At 43.9% G+C, this 20,280-nt stretch overlaps 1 protein-coding gene across 3 annotated transcripts in view; it reads left to right on the top strand.

Annotated features, from left to right (window-relative positions):
* Window positions 1–20,280, top strand: part of LOC111955735 (RNA polymerase II subunit A C-terminal domain phosphatase) — a 116,208-nt gene that overhangs the window by 15,975 nt on the left and 79,953 nt on the right. For 2 of the 3 annotated variants that reach the window (XM_023976039.2, XM_023976041.2), the window contains 3 exons: window positions 1,666–2,832; window positions 19,729–19,870; window positions 19,964–20,185. In XM_023976039.2, the coding sequence (XP_023831807.1) occupies window positions 1,666–2,832; window positions 19,729–19,870; window positions 19,964–20,185 (1,531 nt within the window). The remainder of the gene's footprint in view (window positions 1–1,665; window positions 2,833–19,728; window positions 19,871–19,963; window positions 20,186–20,280) is intronic. The other variant, XM_023976040.2, reaches the window with a different exon arrangement.

Raw genomic sequence — 20,280 nt, 5'->3', positions numbered from 1 at the left:
AGGATAAAGTGCTTTGGAGAACATTGTCTTGAGGCGTGCACTTTAACCATAGTTCTGATGCATACAATGTTCTCAATGCTGTGGTTTAATGCCTCAGAGTGGCCACAGGTCAATTTGCCTTCATTCAGTTACACCTCCTAAAACACAGTGTTGGGAAAAAGTACCCAATTGTCATAAGTAAAAGTAAAGATGCAGTTGAAGTCAGAAGTTTACAAACATTTAGGTTGGAGTCATTTAAACCTAGTTTTTCAACCACTCCACACATTTCTTGTTAACAAACTATAGTTTTGGTCAGTTAGGACATCTACTTTGTGCATGACACATCATTTTTCCAACAATTGTTTACAGACAGATTATTTCACTTATAATTCACTGTATCACAATTACAGTGGGTCAGAAGTTTACATACACTAAGTTGACTGTGCCTTTAAACAGCTTGGAAAATTCCAGATAATGGTGTCATGGCTTTAGAAGCTTCTGATAGGCTAATTGACATCATTTGAGTCAATTGGAGGTGTACCTGTGGATGTATTTTAAGGCCTACCTTCCAACTCAGTGCCTCTTTGCTTGACATAATGGGAAAATCAAAGGAAATCAGCCAAGACCTCAGAAAATAAATTGTAGACCTCCACAAGTCTGGTTCATCCTTGGGAGCAATTTCCAAATGCCTGAAGGTACCATGTTCATCTTTACAAACAATAGTACGCAAGTAGAAACATCATGGGACCACGCAGCCGTCATACCGCTCAAGAAGGAGACGCGTTCCGTCTCCTAGAGATGAACGTACTTTGGTGCGAAAAGTGCAAATCAATCCCAGAACAGCAAAGGACCTTGTGAAGATGCTGGAGGAAACGGGTACAAACGTATCTATATCCACAGTAAAACGAGTCCTATATCGACATAACCTGAAAGGCCGCTCGACAAGGAAGAAGCCACTGCTCCAAAACCGCCATAAAAAAGCCAGACTATGGTTTGCAACTGCACATGGGGACAACGATCGTACTTTTTGGAGAAATGTCCTCTTGTCTGATGAAAMRGAAATAGAACTGTTTGGTCATAATGACCATCGTTATGTTTGGAGGAAGAAGGGGGAGGCTTGCAAGCCGGAGATCAACATCCCAACCGTGAAGCACGGGGGTGGCAGCATTGTGTTGTGGGGGTGTTTTGCTGCAGGAGGGACTGGTGCACTTCACAAAATAGATGGCATCATGAGGGGGGAAATTATGTGGATATATTGAAGCAACATCTCAAGACATCAGTCAGGAAGTTAAAGCTTGGTCGCAAATGGGTCTTCCAAATAGACAATGACCCCAAGCGTACTTCCAAAGTTGTGGCAAAATGGTTTAAGGACAATAAAGTCAAGGTATTGGAGTGACCATCACAAAGCACTGACCTCAATCCAATAGAAAATTTGTGGGCAGAACTGAAAAAACGTGTGCGAGCAAGGAGGCCTAAAAACCTGACTCAGTTACACCAGCTCTGTCAGGAGGAATGGGCCAAAATTAACCCAACTTATTGTGGGAAGCTTGTGGAAGGCTACCTGAAACGTTTGACCCAAGTTAAACAATTTAAAGGCAATGCTACCAAATACTAATTGAGTGTATGTAAACTGTCTGTGCGTGTGTTTTAATATGCTAATTTTCAGCCTGTGATGTTTTACCCTAGCAGGCAGCCAGGCCAGCCGACCAGCAGAGGCCTCAGAACCAGCAGTAACGTCAGGGACAACCGGGCCTAAAACAGGGCCATCTGGAGGGTCGTCTACATCAGAGGAGCAGAGTAACGGTCTTAAGAAACAACGGGCCAAAGACCACAACAATGGAGGGAGGGGGGAGTCAACAGCACCCTCACCCACTCAGGGAGCAGCAGCCAATGAACGGACTCAACCGGACGGTGGCGAGGCTGTGGAGGAGGAGCGGGGTCAGGGCGAGGGAGCCGAGGCCAGCGCGGCAGCACAGGTGAGCGACAGGATGAATGTGAAAGATGAGATGAAAGCGGAGGGGAATGGAGAGGGGAAGGATGGCAGCAGGACATTGGGCTCAGGGGAGGAAGCTCCCCTTCCGGGTGGGGTGAACTCATCCTCCACTCCTCTTCCTCCATCCTCCACTCCTCCAGACCTCCATGAGCCCAACAGCAACCTGGACTTTGACCTGTCCAGCGACAGTGACGCTGACTCTCTTACGGGTAAACCCCCCTCATCAGACAACGAGAGGGACGGGGTGTCCAGCCAGACCAAGAAGTCCAAACAGGAAGGGGCGGAGCAGGCAGCAGTAGAGGAGCCATCAGGCGGGGCTGGAGGAAAGGAGGGGGAGAACAGCTCCGCGGTAGTAGGGGAGACCTCAGATGAGACGTCTGGGGCAGAGGTTGTCTTCCCTCCAGACCCGGAGCAGGAGAACGGGCGCTTAGAGCGGAGGGAGGCTGAGACAGAGTCCCAGAACAGTGAACAGTCAGGAGTCACCATGGGGGAGGAGTCTCTGGACCCGAGCATGGAGGAGGAGGAAGAGGAGGAGGTGGACGTGGACAAGGATGACCACCTCATCTACCTAGAAGAGGTGCTGGAGCGTATCCATGGAGAATACTACGCCCGCTACAACGGCTTCCTCAGGAAGGAACGCCCAGAGATGCCTGACATCAGGAAGATCGTCCCGGAGTTGAAGGCCCGGAGCCTGGAGGGCACCACCATTGTGTTCTCTGGACTGTACCCCACCAATTACCCCATGGAGAGAACCAGGGAGAATTACCATGCCAAGGCCCTTGGAGCAAAGATAGGAAAAGGCCTCCTGCTCCGCTCTAAAGACCCTGGCAGAACCACCCACCTCATTGCTGCTAGAGCAGGTGAGTTACTACCTACATTGCCTTTGGAAATTATTCACACCCCTTGACTTTTCCCACATTTTATTGTCTAACAGCCTGAGATTTTGTGTCATTGACCTACACACAATGCCCCATAATGTAAAAGTGGAATTCAATTTACAAATTAATCTTGAGTCAATAAGCATTCAAACCCTTTGTTGTGGCAAGCCTAAATAAGCTCAGGAGTAAAAATGACCTTATAAAGACACAGAATAGAGCTAAGCACAGGCAGAATCCTAGAGGAAAACCTGGTTCAGTCTGCTTTCCAACAGACTGGGAGACAAATTCAAGGCCAAGTTACTGACATTGAATGTTCCTGAGTGGTCTAGTTACAATTTTGACTTAAAGCAACTTGAAAATCTATAGCAATCTAGCAATAATCAACAATCAACTTGAGAGAGCTTGAAGAACTTTCAAAATAATAATGTGCAAATATTGTACAATCCAGGTGTGCAAAACTCTTAGACTTACCCAGAAAGACTCACAGCTGTAATCGCTGCCAAAGGTGATTCTAACATGTATTGACTCAGGGGTGTGAATACTTACATAAATTAGAGATTTCTATATTTCATTTTCAATAAAAGTAATTCATTTTGAATTCAGGCTGTAACACAACAAAATGTACAATAAGTCAGGTGGTATGGATACTTTCTGAAGGCACAGTATATGAGTATATAAAACATTAAGAACACCTGCTCTTTTACAGACTGACTAGGTGAATCCAGGTGAAGGCTATGATCCCTTAATGATGTTCAATCAGTGTAGAAGGGGTGGAGACAGGTTAAATAAGGATTTTTAAACCTTTCGACATGGATTGTGTATGTGTGCCTTTGAATGGGGTATGGTAGTAGGTGCCAGGCGCACYGGTTTCTGTCAAGAACTGTAATGCTGCTGGGTTTTTCACACTCAACAGTTTCCTCTGTGTATCAAGAATGTTACTCCACCTAAATTCCTGTGGAATGCTGGCCCATGCTTTCGACACCTTGTAGAGTCCATGCCCTGATGAATTAAAGCTGTTCTGAGGCGGGGGGTGTACGGAGTGTACCTGCATACCTACCCAAGCACCTACCTGTCCGGTAAAAGCACAGTTTTTAAATGACTAAGTCTGTATCAATCATTGTAACAAACATCAACAGCCTGACTTGCCACTTTATTTGTTAAGCCAAGTGGTGCGGCTGGGGAAGAGCATGTAGTTGTTTTGGAGCATAGAGCATTATTCCTATTTGTGGTCTTCTCAGATTCGGGTAAGCTTTTTGTATCCTATGTGAATAGAGGCAGGTACAGGTATTCAGGGTTTGTCCTCTGCTGAACTCTTGCCTACAAAGAAACATCAAGTTCAGTTACAGCTTCATCCGTTTGACGTAATGAGAGGAAATCAGATCAGTGACCTGAACTAATAGAGGAAAGTCTGAATTAATTTATTAAAGTCAATACTCGGCTCGTTGAGTTGCAGCCTGATCAAACTTTATTATGATTTATTTGAACAGAATTCCATCATTAATCAATGGCCTTGGATATTATTTAATTAGAATAACAAAACCTTACTCTGAACTTTGGTTCATTGAATTTTAATCAGATTTTAAAAATTCATTTAATTAATAATAGAGTAACAACTCTGTTTGGGGAAGCGCAGAACATCTCTGAAGTGTCTCGAGTCTACAGTTATCTGTGGCCCGACAACAACACAAGTCTTCATCTCATTCTGCAGAACATCTCTGAAGTGTCTCGAGTCTACAGTTATCTGTGGCCCGACAACAACACAAGTCTTCATCTCATTCTGCAGAACATCTCTGAGTCCAGTTATTATAGCTGCTCATTTCCAAACAGGGCTTATCTTCTTTACAGAAGCACATCTTTAATGTAATTGGTAAATTGTTCTTCTGTGTAATAGCCTTGGCCTAATTGTAGAAATATGCTTTTTTGATATCCAGCATGATGTAGTCTAATTGGGCTAGGCTAAATTATAAACTTTTTTCCCTTTTTTTCTCAAGACGGCGTAGCAGCAGGACATGTTTGTTTTTTCCCTGTGTAAAAAAAAACGCCTTTTTTTAGCTACTAGCTATTTAGTCATTGTTAGCCACTGCTAGCAGTCTTTACCTTTTAGCACAGTCACAAGCCTCTTTAGCCCAGATAATGTCTGCACAGCGCGATATCAGCCCTGAGCATTTTTTCCCCACTACTTCACCGGATTCCTGCCGCAAACCCTGGACCATTACACCGGATCACCGCAGCTAGCTAGTTGCTACCGAGTGGCTATTGTGGCCAACGCTTTTGTCCAGAAGCAAGCACCAGTTAGCCTCAAGCTAGGCCCATTCCCCCGGCTAGCAAACAAAGTACACCAACTACAATACCTCTCTTGCCAATTGGCCTGGACCCTTTGTCAACACAGAGCCCCGCCGATCCATCACGACTGGTCTGCTGACGTATTTCGGCCGATGTGCTCTCAACCGGCCTCTGTTGTTGATGTCGGTGAGGACCCAGCTACTAGCCCCGGCCCGCTAACTCTCTGAGTGCTGTGTCTCGCGCTCGCCTAGCGTAGCGACGACTGCTGAGCGGCTCCCTGTTTCATCCATTGCTGCTTATTGGACCCTAGGATCACTCGGCTACACAGCTGATGCCTACTGGACTGTTCATTAACACGGTACTTCATTTGTTTATCTGTCGGCCCCAGCCTCGAACTCTGGCCCTGTGTGTAGCTAACTGACCCTCTCTGCCCGTTCCTCGCCATTTACCCGTTGTTGTTGTTGTCTTAGCTATTTACCCGTTGTTGTTGTTGTCTTAGCTATTTACCCGTTGTTGTCTTAGCTATTTACCCGTTGTTGTTGTTGTTGTCTTAGCTATTTACCCGTTGTTGTTGTTGTCTTAGCTATTTACCCGTTGTTGTCTAGCCCTCCCAATCAACACCTGTGATTGCTTTATGCCTCCCTCTAATGTCAATATGCCTTGTATACTGTTGTTTAGGGTAGCTCTCATTGTTTTGTTTTACTGCGGAGTCCCTAGTCCCGCTCTACATGCCTCGGTTACCTCCCTTGCCCCACCCCCCACACATTCGGAGACCGCACCTAGTTTAACAGGTGCTTCCAGAGATGCAGCCTCTCTCATCGTCACTCAATGCCTAGGTTTACCTCCACTGTACTCGCACCCTACCATGCTCTTGTCTGTGCATTATGCCATGACTCTATCCTACCACGCCCAGAAGTCTGCTCCTTTTACTCTGTTCCAAACGCACTAGACGACCAGTTCTTATAGCCTTTAGCCGTACCCTTATCCTACTCCTCCTCTGTTCCTCTGGTGATGTAGAGGTTAACCCAGGCCTTGTGTGTCCCCAGGCGCTCTCATTTGTTGACTTCTGTAACTGGAAAAGCTTTGAGATCATGCATGTTAACTTCAGAAGCCTCCTCCGTAAATTTGTTTTACTCACTGCTTTAGCATACTCCGCCAACCCTGATGTCCTAGCCCTGTCTGAATCCTGGCTTAGGAAGGTCACCAAAAATTCTGAAATTTCCATCCCCAATGACAACATTTTCCGTCAAGATAGAACTGCTGAAGAGGGCGGAGTTGCAATCTACTGTAGAGAGAGCTTGCAGAGTTCTGTCCTACTATTCAGTTCTGTGCCCAAACAGTAAGAGCTACTACTTTTAAGAATAAATTGTACCAGGTACAACGCCAAATCCGTAAACATGGGCACAGATTCATCCTGACTAACTTGCCCTCTAAATGCACCTCTGCTGTTTTCAGCCAGGATCTCATTGCCTGCGTCCGTTATGGGTCCGCGGTCAAACGACCACCCCTCATCACTGTCAAACGCTCCCTAAAACACCTCTGCGAGCAGGCCTTTCTAAACGACCTGGCCCGGGTATTCTGGAAGGATATTGACCTCATCCCATCAGTAGAGGAAGCCTGGTTGTCCTTCAAAATTGTCTTCCTCACCATGTTAAATAAGCATGCCCTTTTCAAAGAAATTTGAACTAAGAACAGATATAGCCCTTAGTTCACTCCAGACCTGACTGCCCTTGACCAGCACAAAAACATCCTGTGGCGCACTGCACTAGCTTCAAATAGTTCCCACGATATGCAACTTTTCAGGGACCAATATACACAGTCAGTTAGGAAAGCAAAGGCTTGCTTTTTCAAACAGAAATTGGCATCCTGCAGCACTAATTCCAAAAAGTTTTGGGACACTAAAGTCCATGGAGAATTAGAGCACCTCCTCTTAGCTGCCCTCTGCACTGAGGCTAGGAAACACTGTCACCACCGATAAATCCACGATAATCGAGAATTTCAATAAGCATTTCTCTACGGCTGACCACGCTTTCCACCTGGCTACCCCAATCCCGGCCAACAGCTCTGGACCCCCGCAGCAACTGGCCCAAGCCCCCCCCCCATTTTCTCCTTCACCCAAATCCAGGCAAGTGATGTCCTGAAAGAGCTGCAGAATCTGGATCCCTACAAAACAGCTGGGCTAGGCAATCTGGACCCTCTCTTCCTAAAATTATCCGCCGCCATTGTCGCAACCCTTATTACTAGTCTGTTCCAACCTCTTTCGTATTGTCTGAGATTCCCAAAGATTGGAAAGCGGCTGCGGTCATCCCCGTATTCAAAGGGGGAGACACTCTAGACCCAAACTGTTACAGACCTATATCCATCCTGCCCTGCCTTTCAAAAGTTTTTGAAAGCCAAGTGAACAAACAGATCACCGACCATCTCGAATCCCACCATACCTTATCCACTATGCAATCCGGTTTCCCAGCTGGTCACGGGTGCACCTCAGCCACGATCAAGGTCCTAAACGATATCATAACCACCATCGATTAAAAAACAGTACTGTGCAGCCGTCTTCATCGACCTGGCCAAGGCTTTCGACTCTGTCAATCACTACATTCTTATCGGCAGACTCAACAGCCTTGGTTTCTCAAATGACTCCCTCGCCTGGTTCACCAACTACTTCTCAGATAAAGTTCAGTGTGTCGAATCGGAGGGCCTGTTGTTCGTACCTCTGGCAGTCTCTATGGGGGTACCACAGGGTTCAATTCTCAGGCCGACTCTTTTCTCTGTATATATCAATGATGTCGCTCTTGCTGCTGGGGATTCTTTGATCCATCTCTACGCAGACAACACCATTCTGTATACATCTGGCCCTTCTTTGGACACTGTGTTAACAAACCTCCAAACGAGCTTCAATGCCATACAACACTCCTTCCGTGGCCTCCAACTGCTTTTAAATGCTAGTAAAACTAAATGCATGCTGTTCAACCAATCGCTGCCCGCACCAGCCTGCCCGACCAGCATCACTACTCTGGACGGTTCCGACTTAGAATATGTAGACAACTATAAATACTTAGGTGTCTGGCAAGACTGTAAACTCTCCTTCCAGACTCACATTAAGCGTCTCCAATCCAAAATTAAATCTAGACTCGGCTTCCTATTTCACAACAAAGCCTCCTTCACTCATGCTGCCAAACATATCCTCGTAAAACTGACCATCCTACCGATCCTTGACTTCGGCAATGTCATTTTACAAAATAGCCTCCAACACTCCACTCAGCAAATTGGATGCAGTCTATCACAGTGCCATCCGTTTTGTCACCAAAGCCCCATATACTACTCACCATTGCGACCTGTATGCTCTCGTTGGCTGGTCCTCGCTACATATTCGTTCCCAAACCCACTGGCTCCAGGTCATCTAGAAGTCTTTGCTAGGTAAAGCTCCGCCTTATCTCAGCTCACTGGTCACCATAGCAACACCTACCTGTAGCACGCGCTCCAGCAGGTATATTTCACAGGTCATCCCCAAAGCCAACACCTTCTTTGGCTGCCTTTCCTTCCAGTTCTCTGCTGCCAATGTCTGGAACGAATTGCAAAAATCACTGAAGTTGGAGACTTATATCTTCCTCACTAACTTCAAGCATCAGCTGTCAGGGCAGCTTACCGATCGCTGCAGCTGTACACAGCCCATCTGTAAATAGCCCATCCAACCAACTACCTACCTCATCCCCGTTTGTTTTTTTCTGCTCTTTTGCACACCAGTATTTCTACTTGCACATCCTTATCTGCACATCTATCACTCCAGTGTTAATTGATAAATTGTAATTACTTAGCCACTATGGCCTTTTTATTGCCTTACCTCCTTACTTAATTTGCACACACTGTATACAGATTTTCTATTGTGTTATTGACTACGTTTGTTTATCCCATGTGTAACTCTGTTGTTTTTGTCACACTGCTTTGCTTTATCTTGGCCAGGTCGCAGTTGTAAATGATAACTTGTTCTCAACTGCCCTACCTGGTTAAATAAACGTGAAATAAATATACAAATTGTATTTAAAAAAAAATGTAACTAGGCAAGTCAGAACAAATTCTTATTTACAATGAAGGCCTACCCCGGCCACACCTGGACGACGCTGGGCCAATTGTGCGCCGCCCTATGGGACTCCCAATCACGGCCAGTGATACATCCTGGATTCGAACCAGGGACTGTATTGACGCCTCTTGCACTGAGATGCGGCGCTTATACCGTTGCACCACTTGGGAACCCAGTAACGGAATTATATTTAATATAATTTATTCCTTACTTTAATTAAGGTTGACTCCATTAAATGTTTGGCTTTTGTGTAAATATTTTGTATATTATTGCATAACAGTTCATGTGACTGACTCCAGATATTGTTCAGTGACTATTCCACAGGGATGTCTAGTGGAAACAGAAGGGATGGATGCATACATTATGTTGTGGTAGGGTCAGGTGAGACGAGACCGGGTCAGCGTCTTGGTTCTTTCTGCTCTACTGATTAGGTCTTTGGCGGTTATGGTATTTTGGGTAACGATTAATTGTCATACAAATGGCCACTGTTATTTTCACAATTTACATTTTTGTTGATCTAAAAACAATATTGTAATGCATCATAAAAAAAAAAATTCTACAACATACTTAATGAATACAACGTACAGCTTCCATGACACCCCTGTCTCAAAAACAAGGGGTTTTGACTAGTTGGAACTAGAGGTCGACCGATTATGATATTTGAACGCCGATACCGATTATTGGAGGACCAAAAAAAGCCGATACCAATTAATCGCCCGGCTTTTTTAAATGTGTATATATATATTTAAAAATATAGATATATTTGTAATACTGAATGAACACTTATTTTAACTTAATATAATACATAAATAAAAATCAATTTAGTCTCAAATAATGAAACGTTCAATTTGGTTTAAATAACGCAAAAACGCAGTGTTGGAGAAGAAAGTGAAAGTGCAATATGTGCCATGTAAAAAAGCTAACGTTTAAGTTTCTTGCTCAGAACATATGAGAACATATGAAAGTTGGTCGTTCCTTTTAACATGATTCTTCAATATTCCCAGTTAAGAAGTTTTAGGTTGAAGTTATTATAGGACTATTTCTCTATACCATTTGTATTTCATATACCTTTGACTATTGGATGTTCTTATAGGTMCTATAGTATTGCCAGCCTAATCTCGGGAGTTGATAGGCTTGAAGTCATGAACAGCGCTGTGCTTCAAGCATTGCGAAGAGCTGCTGGCAAACGCAGGAAAGTGCTGTTTGAATGAATGCTAACGAGCCTGCTGCTGCCTACCACTGCTCAGTCCGACTGCTCTATCAAATATCAAATCATAGACTTAATTATAATATAATAAACACACAGAAGTACGAGCCTTAGGTCATTTAATATGGTCAAATCCGGAAACTATCATTTCGAAAACAAAACATTTTATTCATTCAGTGAAATATGGAACCATTCCGTATTTTATCGAACGGGTGGCATCCATAAGTCTAAATATTGCTGTTACATTGCACAACCTTCAATGTTATGTCATAATTATGTAAAATTCTGGCAAATGAATTACGGTCTTTGTTAGGAAGAAATGGTCTTCACACAGTTCGCAACAAGCCATGTGGCCAAACTGCTGCATATACCCAGACTCTGCTTGCACARAACRCAAGAGAAGTGACACAATTTCCCTCGTTAATATTGCCTGCTAACATGAATTTCTTTTAACTAAATATTCAGGTTTCAAAATATATACTTGTCTATTGATTTTAAGAAAGAAATGGATGTTTATGGTTAGGTACATTGGTGCAACGACAGTGCTTTTTTCGCAAATGCGCTTGTTATATCATCAGCCATTTGGCGAAGTAGGCTGTGATTCGATGATATTCAATGCGGTGCCTGTTAATTTATTTGCAACGCAGGACAAGCTAGTTAAACTAGTAATTTCATCAACCATGTGTAGTTAACTAGTAATTATGTTCAGATTGATTGTTTTTTATAAGATMAGTTTAATGCTAGCTAGCAACTTACCTTGGCTCCTTGCTGCACTCGCGTAACAGGTGGTCAGCCTGCCACGCAGTCTCCTCGTGGAGTGCAATGTAATCGGCCATAATCAGCGTCCAAAAATGCAGATTACCGAATGTTATGAGAACTTCAAATCGGCTCTAATTAATCGGCCGACCTCTGTGGAACTTTTGGAAATGAATGCGAATCGCAATCACAGTATCGAATCGCAATACATATTGATTCGCAATACATACATTTTATATCGTATTGGCTCCGAAGTATCGTGATAATATTGTATCATGACGTCCCTGGCAATTCCCAGCCGTACTGTTTATACTGTTGATGTTAATTGGAGTCTGAGTGGTGTGGTAAAACCATAGGTGGAACACAACGCAGATGGCTGAAATAATTAGTTTGAAACATATTGACTGTCGTGTCAGAGGTCAGGTTACCGTCAACACAGGAAGAATATCAATTACATACTCCTCGCCTCCTTATCAAAGGCCATTGGAGGAGAAGGTCAGAGGGGAGGGATCTTCTGGATCTTCCCCATAGCCTGTTGATGCAGAAGGTCAGATCAGAGCAGCACTACAGGGCCAGCCGTGTCAGACTCATTATGTCCATGATGACATGGGGATCACCTCTCAAATGCATCAGAGCCTGAGCACGGTTCACACCTCAAACACATAAGAGCCTGTCCCCCTGGTCCATAATCATCTCAAACACATCAACCATCCCCCGGCCCCTGTTTCACCGGTTCCTGGTTCACTGGTCCAGGTCATTTCAGGTGTCTGTTTTATTGCTCGTTTGGCAGAATAAAACAGTTGGCTTGTTCACAATCACCATGATGATCAGATAGAGTGGACTACTGCAAGAGAGGACCTGTGGGTGYTAGGGGTCTTGTCTGCTTCGTTGGGTTCTGAGGCCAAACAAACAAGAGGAGAGAAAAAACTGCCGAAAGTTTAAAAAAATCACTCAAGTCAAGGGATTTTCCTTCGCTAAGTAGATACTAATTTGCAAAGGAAAAAGCTGCTAATATCATTGCAAGTGTGTTTGTCTTTGTTAGGAAACCTCAAGAAGAAGAGCACAGTATAATGGTTGTTGCTCACTGAGTCAAATCACATTTAAACAAGGCAACCGCAAGCATGTCGGCCCCCAAGAAAAAGGACAATTGAGATATTGCGTGTGACTAACACATTTTCAGTTAATTACTATAGCTCCCACTTTGGGCCAATCCGTGCCATTTTGTAAATGCCAGATCTGTATGGCAAGACTCATCATTCWCCCAAGTTTTGACAAAATAGTGCCAGTACTGTCTGAGGTATCGCAGGTGACCAACATATGAACGCATTGAGACAGATCCACAGTCATCTTTGGGGAACAGTTATGGTTGGAAACTACACTACATGGCCAAACGTATGTGGACACCTGTTCATTTCAAAATCATTAATATGCAGTTTGTCTCCCGTTTGCTGCTGTTACAGCCTCCACTCTTCTGGGAAGGCTTTCCACTAGCTGTTGGAACATTTCTGCATGGAACATTCAGCCACAAGAACATTAGTAAAGTCAGATTGATGTTGGGCAATTAGGCCTGGCTCGCAGTCGGAGTTCCAATTCATTCCAAAGGTGTTCAATGGAGTTGAGGTCAGGGCACTGTGCAGGCCAGTTAAGTTCTTCCACACCGATCTCGACAATCCATTTCTGTATGGACCTCGCGTTGTGCACAGAGGCATTGCTATGCTGAAACAGGAAAGCCTTCCCCAAACTCTTGCCACAGGAAGCACAGAATCGTCTARAATGTCATTGTATACTGTAGCGTTAAGATTTCCCTTCACTGGAATTAAGGAGCTTGAACCTTGAAAAACAGCCCCAGACCATTATTCCTTCTCCATCAAACTTTACGGTTGGCATTATGCATTGGAGCAGCTAGTGTTCTCCTGGTATTCGCCAAACCCAGATTTGTTTGTCGGACTGCCAGATGGTCAAGTATGATTCATCACTCCAGAGAACGAGTTTCCATTGCTCCAGAGTCCAATGGCGGCGAGCTTTATACCACTCCAGTTAACACTTTGCATTGTGCATGGTGATCTTAGGGTTCTGTGAGCTTGTGTGGCCTACCGCTTCACGGCTGAGCCGCTGTTGCTCCTAGGCATTTCCACTTCACAATAACAGCAACTGACTTGTTTGAAAGGTGGCATCCTATGACTGTGCCACATTGAAAGTCACTGAGCTCTTCAGTAAGGCCATTCTGCTGCGAATGTTTGTCTATGGCTGTGTGCTCGATTTTATACACCTGTCAGCAACGGGTGTGGCTGAAATAGCCGAATCCACTAATTTGAAAGGGTGTCCACATACTTTTGTGTGTATATATACTGTATTTCAACACAATGTTCCATTACGGTATCAGGTTTCAAATGAAGGCAAGGCTGTGTTGATGAATGCTATGGATGCATCCTTAATGGCACCCTATTCCCTTTATAGTACACTACTTTTGACCAGAGCCCCAAGGGCCAATTTGGGACGAAGGCCATGTCGGGAAGAAACAGGCTGGAATAGGGGGAGAAAAGATAATGGCACTTCTAACTGTTCCAGTAACATCATCTGATCGACACATTCAACCTCAACATCTAGCAGAGAGAAAGGTGTAATGGGATGGTGAATTGATACTATGGTTCTCTGTTCATCCCTATCATTATACAGTCATACTGTATTTTCTCTCTCATTATACAGTCATACTGTATTTTCTCTCTCATTATACAGTCATACTGTATTTTCTCTCTCATTATACAGTCATACTGTATTTTCTCTCTCATTATACAGTCATACTGTATTTTCTCTCTCTATACAGTCATACTGTATTTTCTCTCATTATACAGTCATACTGTATTTTCTCTCTCTATACAGTCATACTGTATTTTCTCTCTCATTATACAGTCATACTGTATTTTCTCTCTCATTATACAGTCATTATACAGTCATACTGTATTGTGTCTCTGTTCATCCCTATTAGCCTATTACACAGGCTAGAAGACTCCGTCACTGTACATCTAGATTATGAAGTCTCTCTAGCGAGCCAAACCATAATGAATATTAGCTCCACTTAAAGAAAAGTTTCACCCCAAAACTATCTTTTGGCATTTGTTTCATTAGTCAATTGTTGATATAGCCCCAGAATGTTTTTGTATTTTGTTTCTAATGAAACAAATACCCAAATTTTGTTTTGGGGTGGAGTTTTCCTTTAAGTGTTGAACCCAGAGAGCCTTGTAACCTACAGTACATATTCTGTCCTGAATTTAATCAGTCCCTTAACAAATTCCAAACAGAGAATAGCCTAAGCTGTTTCTTTATTGCTTTTCTCAGCTTTAGCATTAGCATATTCTGGTCCCTAATGGGCATGGATGCTATCATACTAGCCTCTTCGAGATATTCAACTGTCATTTGGATTGCAAAATGCATTCTAGTGTAACGGAGCATCAGCTGGAGTGTCTTGGSCTATTGAATCTGTACATGGCTAGTTATGGCTTGCACCGTGAAGACCACCGTGACCAAGTAAGCTGTACAATTAGCAGGTGTTACTGATTTTGAAGACATATCACTAGCTTGTTGTTCCATTAAAATCCTGTCACTACAGCTGTGGTTTCAATTTGGTCTAGCTAAGCACTTTGCTGGCGTTCAATCACGTGGTCCTATCAGAGTTCCTACTGACAAATGAGGTTTGGTTCGTATCGCCAACATGACCCAGCCTTCTAAAGATAGAAGACCATTACCAGTGTTTTCTTTTCAATTATAAAGGCGTGAAGATGCCATTAACAAGACAAACAGGCCCGGACAATGAGTACAACTTTGTTTTTAGATTATCCTTGAACATTCATGCACTTTTTAATATGGGAGACTGAATTCACATGTCTAGGAGGTAGAGGGGCAGACGGAGCCTTTCAGTCCCATTTTTAAAAAGTAGTTACTCGTGAAGGCACCTCTTCAGCCATTACAGAGACACGTGAACCACCTTTCTCTGCAAGTCTGAGAGACACTGGCTTTATAGAGCCACCTCACCTCCTGACTACAAATGTCACAAGTACCTTCCTGTTCTTGGAAACCCATTGCCTTCAATGGTGTTACTCTGAAAGAGGAGCAGGGAAGAATAGTCTGTCTGGGCCAAACCGATGATTCTTTCCCTCTGGTCTTTCGAATTAGCGTCAATGTGGCTGACTGACAGGTTGGCTGTCTGACTGGCAGGCGGACGTCATGTCTTTTAAGGAATAATAGCCCAGCCTGATGTTGTTCCTCATCCAATCCAATGTGCCCTCAGACATCATCAAGCACAGGAAGTGGCAGGCAGCATTGTCGTCAGCTGCACTTTGCAATCAGCGGTCCGTGGGGGCTCAACGAGCTCTGTACGTCAGAACCGGACAAATTCGACCACAGAGAGGAGGGAGAAGGGGAGAGGGAGCACGTAGGGCACCGCAGCATACAGGGTCCCACTTCATGTGAAGAGGAAATGTTAAGAAGCTGCCACTGTGTGGGCTGTCGGTACAATGGCCTGAGTGACAGTCATTGTGTGGGCTGTCGGTACAAGTGCCTGAGACAGTCTCTCATTCATTGTACTGGGATTTATATAGGGGTTGGGCTCACTCTGGGTGACAATGTCTCATAGTGATTTTCTTGAAGGTCGATGTCCCTAGAGTTGGATAATGTGTAATAGATGTGCAGCAATGGCAGTTATCTGTTTTCACTCTTTCATTCCTTCATCCCATACATTTTTCCCATATGGATTTTCCCATGTGACAATGTCAGAATACAACAAGTTATTGCTCAAGTACAGTGCCTTCAGAAAGTTTTCACACCCCTTTACTTTTTCTATATTCTGTGTTTGAGCCTGAATTTAAAATGTAAATGGTTTTGTCACTGATCTACACACAATACCACATAATGTCAAAGTGGAATTATCTTTTAAAAATGAAAAGCTGAAATGTCTTGAGTCAGTAAGTATTTAACCCCTTTTGTTATGGCAAGCCTAAAGTTCAGGAGTAAAGGTGTGCCTAACAAATTGCGTAATAAGTTGCATGGACTCATTCCGTGTTCAATAGGGATTAACAGGATTTTTGAATAACTAACCCATCTCTGTACCTCACACATACATACAATTATCTGTAATTAATTTCCTGAACAGACTCAACCACAAAACAGGGAGGTTTTTCAATGCCTCGCAAAGAAGGGAAGCTATTGGTAGATGCTGATTTTCCCTTTGAGCATGTTGACGTTATTAATTAGGCTTTGGATGGTGTATCAATACACCCAGTCACTACACAGATACAGGTGTCTTTCCTAACTCAGTTGCTGGAGAGTAAGGGAACTACTCTGAGATTTCACCATGAAGCCAATGGTGACTTTAAAACCATCAGAGTTTAATGGTTGTGATATGAGAACTGAGGATGGATCAACATTGTAGTTACTCCACAATACTAACCTAAATGACAGAGTGAAAAGGAGGAAGCCTGTGCAACAACAAAAAAATATTCCAAAACATGCTACTTGTTTGCAACAAGGCACTTAAGTAATACTGCAATAAATGTGGCAAAGAAATGAACTTCTTGTCCTCAATGCAAAGCGTTATGTTTGGGGCAAATTTGAGAGGAAAACCGTGTTCAATCTGCTTTCCAATAKACACTGGGAGATGAATACACCTTTCAGGACAATAACCTATAAAACAAGGCCAAATGGGGTTGCTTACCAAGAAAACATTGAATGTTCCCGAGTAGCTTAGTTACACTTGTCGAACAAAGTGTAAAATGTATCAGGGTTTCCTTTTTAAAGCAATTTATACAGGTAATTCTGATCTGTCAAGAGGTCAAAGTGATTTTGACCTCAATATTCTGTAATTGTGTCTGATGTATACTGTAAATCTATGCTTTCCATTGATCTATGATTAAAGGATATACGTAAGCAATAATGTGTTGAATACTGGTAAAGTCCCAATGGGATGAAAGAGTGATAACATAGCAGTGCAGCAATGGCAGCTTTCGCTCACACATTTTTCAACTCTAAGGACAAAGACCTTCAGGGAAATCGTCACCCCAATTGAACTCGACAGCCCAAATTGTGGGGTCTGGCCCATGGGCCAATGTTTTCGCTACCTTGTATAATTAATTTTGCTCAGCCATCTCAAATCTCGGCATTGGCAGTCAGATCATATTCAGAGGATTTGTCTGTCTGGCCGCTGTTGCTATGCAATCTCAAGGCTGACCTCTTGTTGTTCTGGATTATTGGCTTATAGCTAGCTACACAGTCGGAACTGAACACGCTAGTATCAATTTGACACCTAATCATCTTGGGGAGAAAATATGGCAAAGAATGATAGGCAATCGATGTGCAGAGCAGAGCCAGTATTTGCCGCTGTGAGCTGGGCTAACCTTGTGTTAATTGGGTACGGTGCTACCCTGACATGCAGGTCTCTATCACTGGGTCAGACATCAATAGCCCCAAGTCAAGTGGAAATTGCTGCTCTCTGAACTGACAATGCCAATAAAATAATAACTGATTGTCAATGGAACCTAATAGATAGGTGAAAAATGAAATGCTTCAGGATAATTGTCAATTGGCTTTGAATGTATGATTTGAGGCTCCCCCCCGAAAGTTTTTTTTTTTTTTTTTTGGTATCCAATTGGTAGTTAGTCTTGTCCCGTCGCTGCAACTCCCGTACGGACTTGGGAGAGGCGAAGGTCGAGAGCCGTGCGTCCTCTGAAACACAACCAACCAAGCCAACCCGCACTGCTTCTTGACACAATGCCCACTTAACCCGGAAGCCAGCTGCACCAATGTGTCGGAGGAAACACCGTACACCTGGCTACCGTGTCAGCGTGCACTGCCCGCCACAGGAGTCGCTAGAGCGAGATATGACAAGGACATCCCTGCCGGCCTAACCCGGACAACGCTGGGCCCCATGGGTCTCCCGATCACGGTCGGCTGCGACAGAGCCTGGACTCTAACCCAGAATCTCTAGTGGCACAGCTAGCACTGCAATGCAGTGCCTTAGACCACTGCGCCACTCGGGAGGCCCATTGAAAGTGTTGGTTTTAACAATAAATCCACTTCCATTTGCATCCAAGAGTTGTTGTATATTTCTCTCTTCAGTTTGCTCCTCTGTTTATGCAGCTTGGTTGTTAAAGTGGAACTAGCCGCATTTTAACTACTTTGCAGATATGAAACGGACAATCCTATCAGTAAAAAATATCAAATTCCCAGTTTATGCTTCAAAACCAACTTTCTAAGAGGTTTTAAAAATAGGTTATACTTGACTCAAAATTCCATAAGGTACAGTAAGGCCTTTAGGCAAAATAGATGGATGCAGTTCAATGCAGGATTAATGTAATTCCCCAATACATTTCACAGCTGTCTTGGTACATTGTTTGCTGCCTCCACCTATTCGGGATCCACTGTTTCAGTTTCAATGACTCAATATTTTGAACAAAAATGGACGACTAACTAAGGCTGGGAATGTCAATGCAATCAAACTAGCTAGGGAAATTATCACAAGTCAGTCATAACGTGACTAATTGGCTAGCGCATGTGTCAAACCCAAGACCTGCGGGCTGAATAGGACACAGTGAGTCAACGTTACAGCCTGATGGGCTCGCATTGGTGACTCCCCCTCATATTGTTTTTCTTTGGCTATAAATAGAAATGCAGGTGTCATTTGGCTAGCTAGCCAGAAATGTGAATCGCTTCGCTAGCTAGCTAACTAGCTATGTTAAACTTGAAGTGTCTCTTAGTTGTCCAACAAATGTGTTTGGCATCGATCAAATGGGCGGGTAGGCACGTTTCCATTTCAGTTGTAAGAATGAGCAGGCTACTATTCTCCATCGTTTATCAGTGCAATTCTGACGGCCAACTAGCTGAGAGGGTTTAACTAATGTTCCCTCGTTAGATTTTAGCTCATCTTGCTCTGGCTAGCATTAGTTGTTGATCTTGTTGTTGATGCGCATAGGCAATTGAGGGAGAGAGATCTTACCTTTTCATGGTTATATTAATAGGATTGTGAAGTTCCCAAATGTAAGAGGACTCCCGTGGTATTTACATATTTGCAGAAATCCATTCAGGTGTATTTTGTGGCTCTTAGCGAATACGTTGCAATGATCTAACGTCGCGCTATTGCTACTGCTTATTAACACATAGTCCAGTTCAAAGTTAATCATGCCAGGCCCGTGTGGCAAATGGTTTATTTGAATATAAGCCTACTGTATCTCTCTGATATGGTGCACCAGTCTGCGTTGACTCGATCCTGGACAAAACACACGTTTTTGAAGTTTTATTTGCGGCATTGTCTATTAATTGGCCAAACACATGCCCGCTTTCCCATTCTATATTGCTATAGAATTCAAATGTCTTACTATACGTGAAAATGACCATATCGAAGTGCTCTTATGTCAGAAAATGTATTCTTCCTGGCAGTGTATATGAACAGATTTGAATAAGATTTCATGTTGCTAAAACGCTGTCAGTTCTACTTTAAGTTTGGTATCTAGCAACAGACGGTATTCTGTTTTCTCTTCTTGATTGATCCTCTCCTTGTCTCTCTCAGGTACAGAGAAGGTGCGTCAGGCCCAAGGCTGTAAACATCTCCATGTGGTGAATCCTGACTGGCTGTGGGGATGTCTGGAGCGCTGGGAAAGGGTGGATGAATCACTGTATCCACTGAAGGAGGACTACACCAAGACCCAACGGTATATATACACACACACACACACACACAGACACACACAAAGTCACAACAGTACACACACTCGGGCGTTATCTGATGGTGTTTCTGTCTTTAGGAGCAACAGCCCAGTCACGTTCCCTGACCTCCAAGGCTCCTTCCAGAACCCCCGGTTCCCCCCCGCCCCCCTCCACCACCACCCTCCTCCAGCTGCCCCTGAGATGCGGACGTACGACCCGGTCACGGGGAAGCTGATTCGCCGTGGGACTCAGGCCTCCAGACCACCATCTTACCTCCAGGCCTCCATGTCTGCTGCCCACGGCGACCAGACCTCGCTCAGGTACTGACCTGGCAATTCAACTGTGTTCACAACTGTGTGTGGCGTGTACTTTCGGATGATGAATGATGACATGTGTGTTCAGATCGGTCCTCTTC

Source organism: Salvelinus sp. IW2-2015, linkage group LG31 (assembly GCF_002910315.2).
Source record: "Salvelinus sp. IW2-2015 linkage group LG31, ASM291031v2, whole genome shotgun sequence".
NCBI classification, from domain to species: domain Eukaryota; kingdom Metazoa; phylum Chordata; class Actinopteri; order Salmoniformes; family Salmonidae; genus Salvelinus; species Salvelinus sp. IW2-2015.
This window is presented reverse-complemented; position numbering and strand designations above follow the sequence as displayed.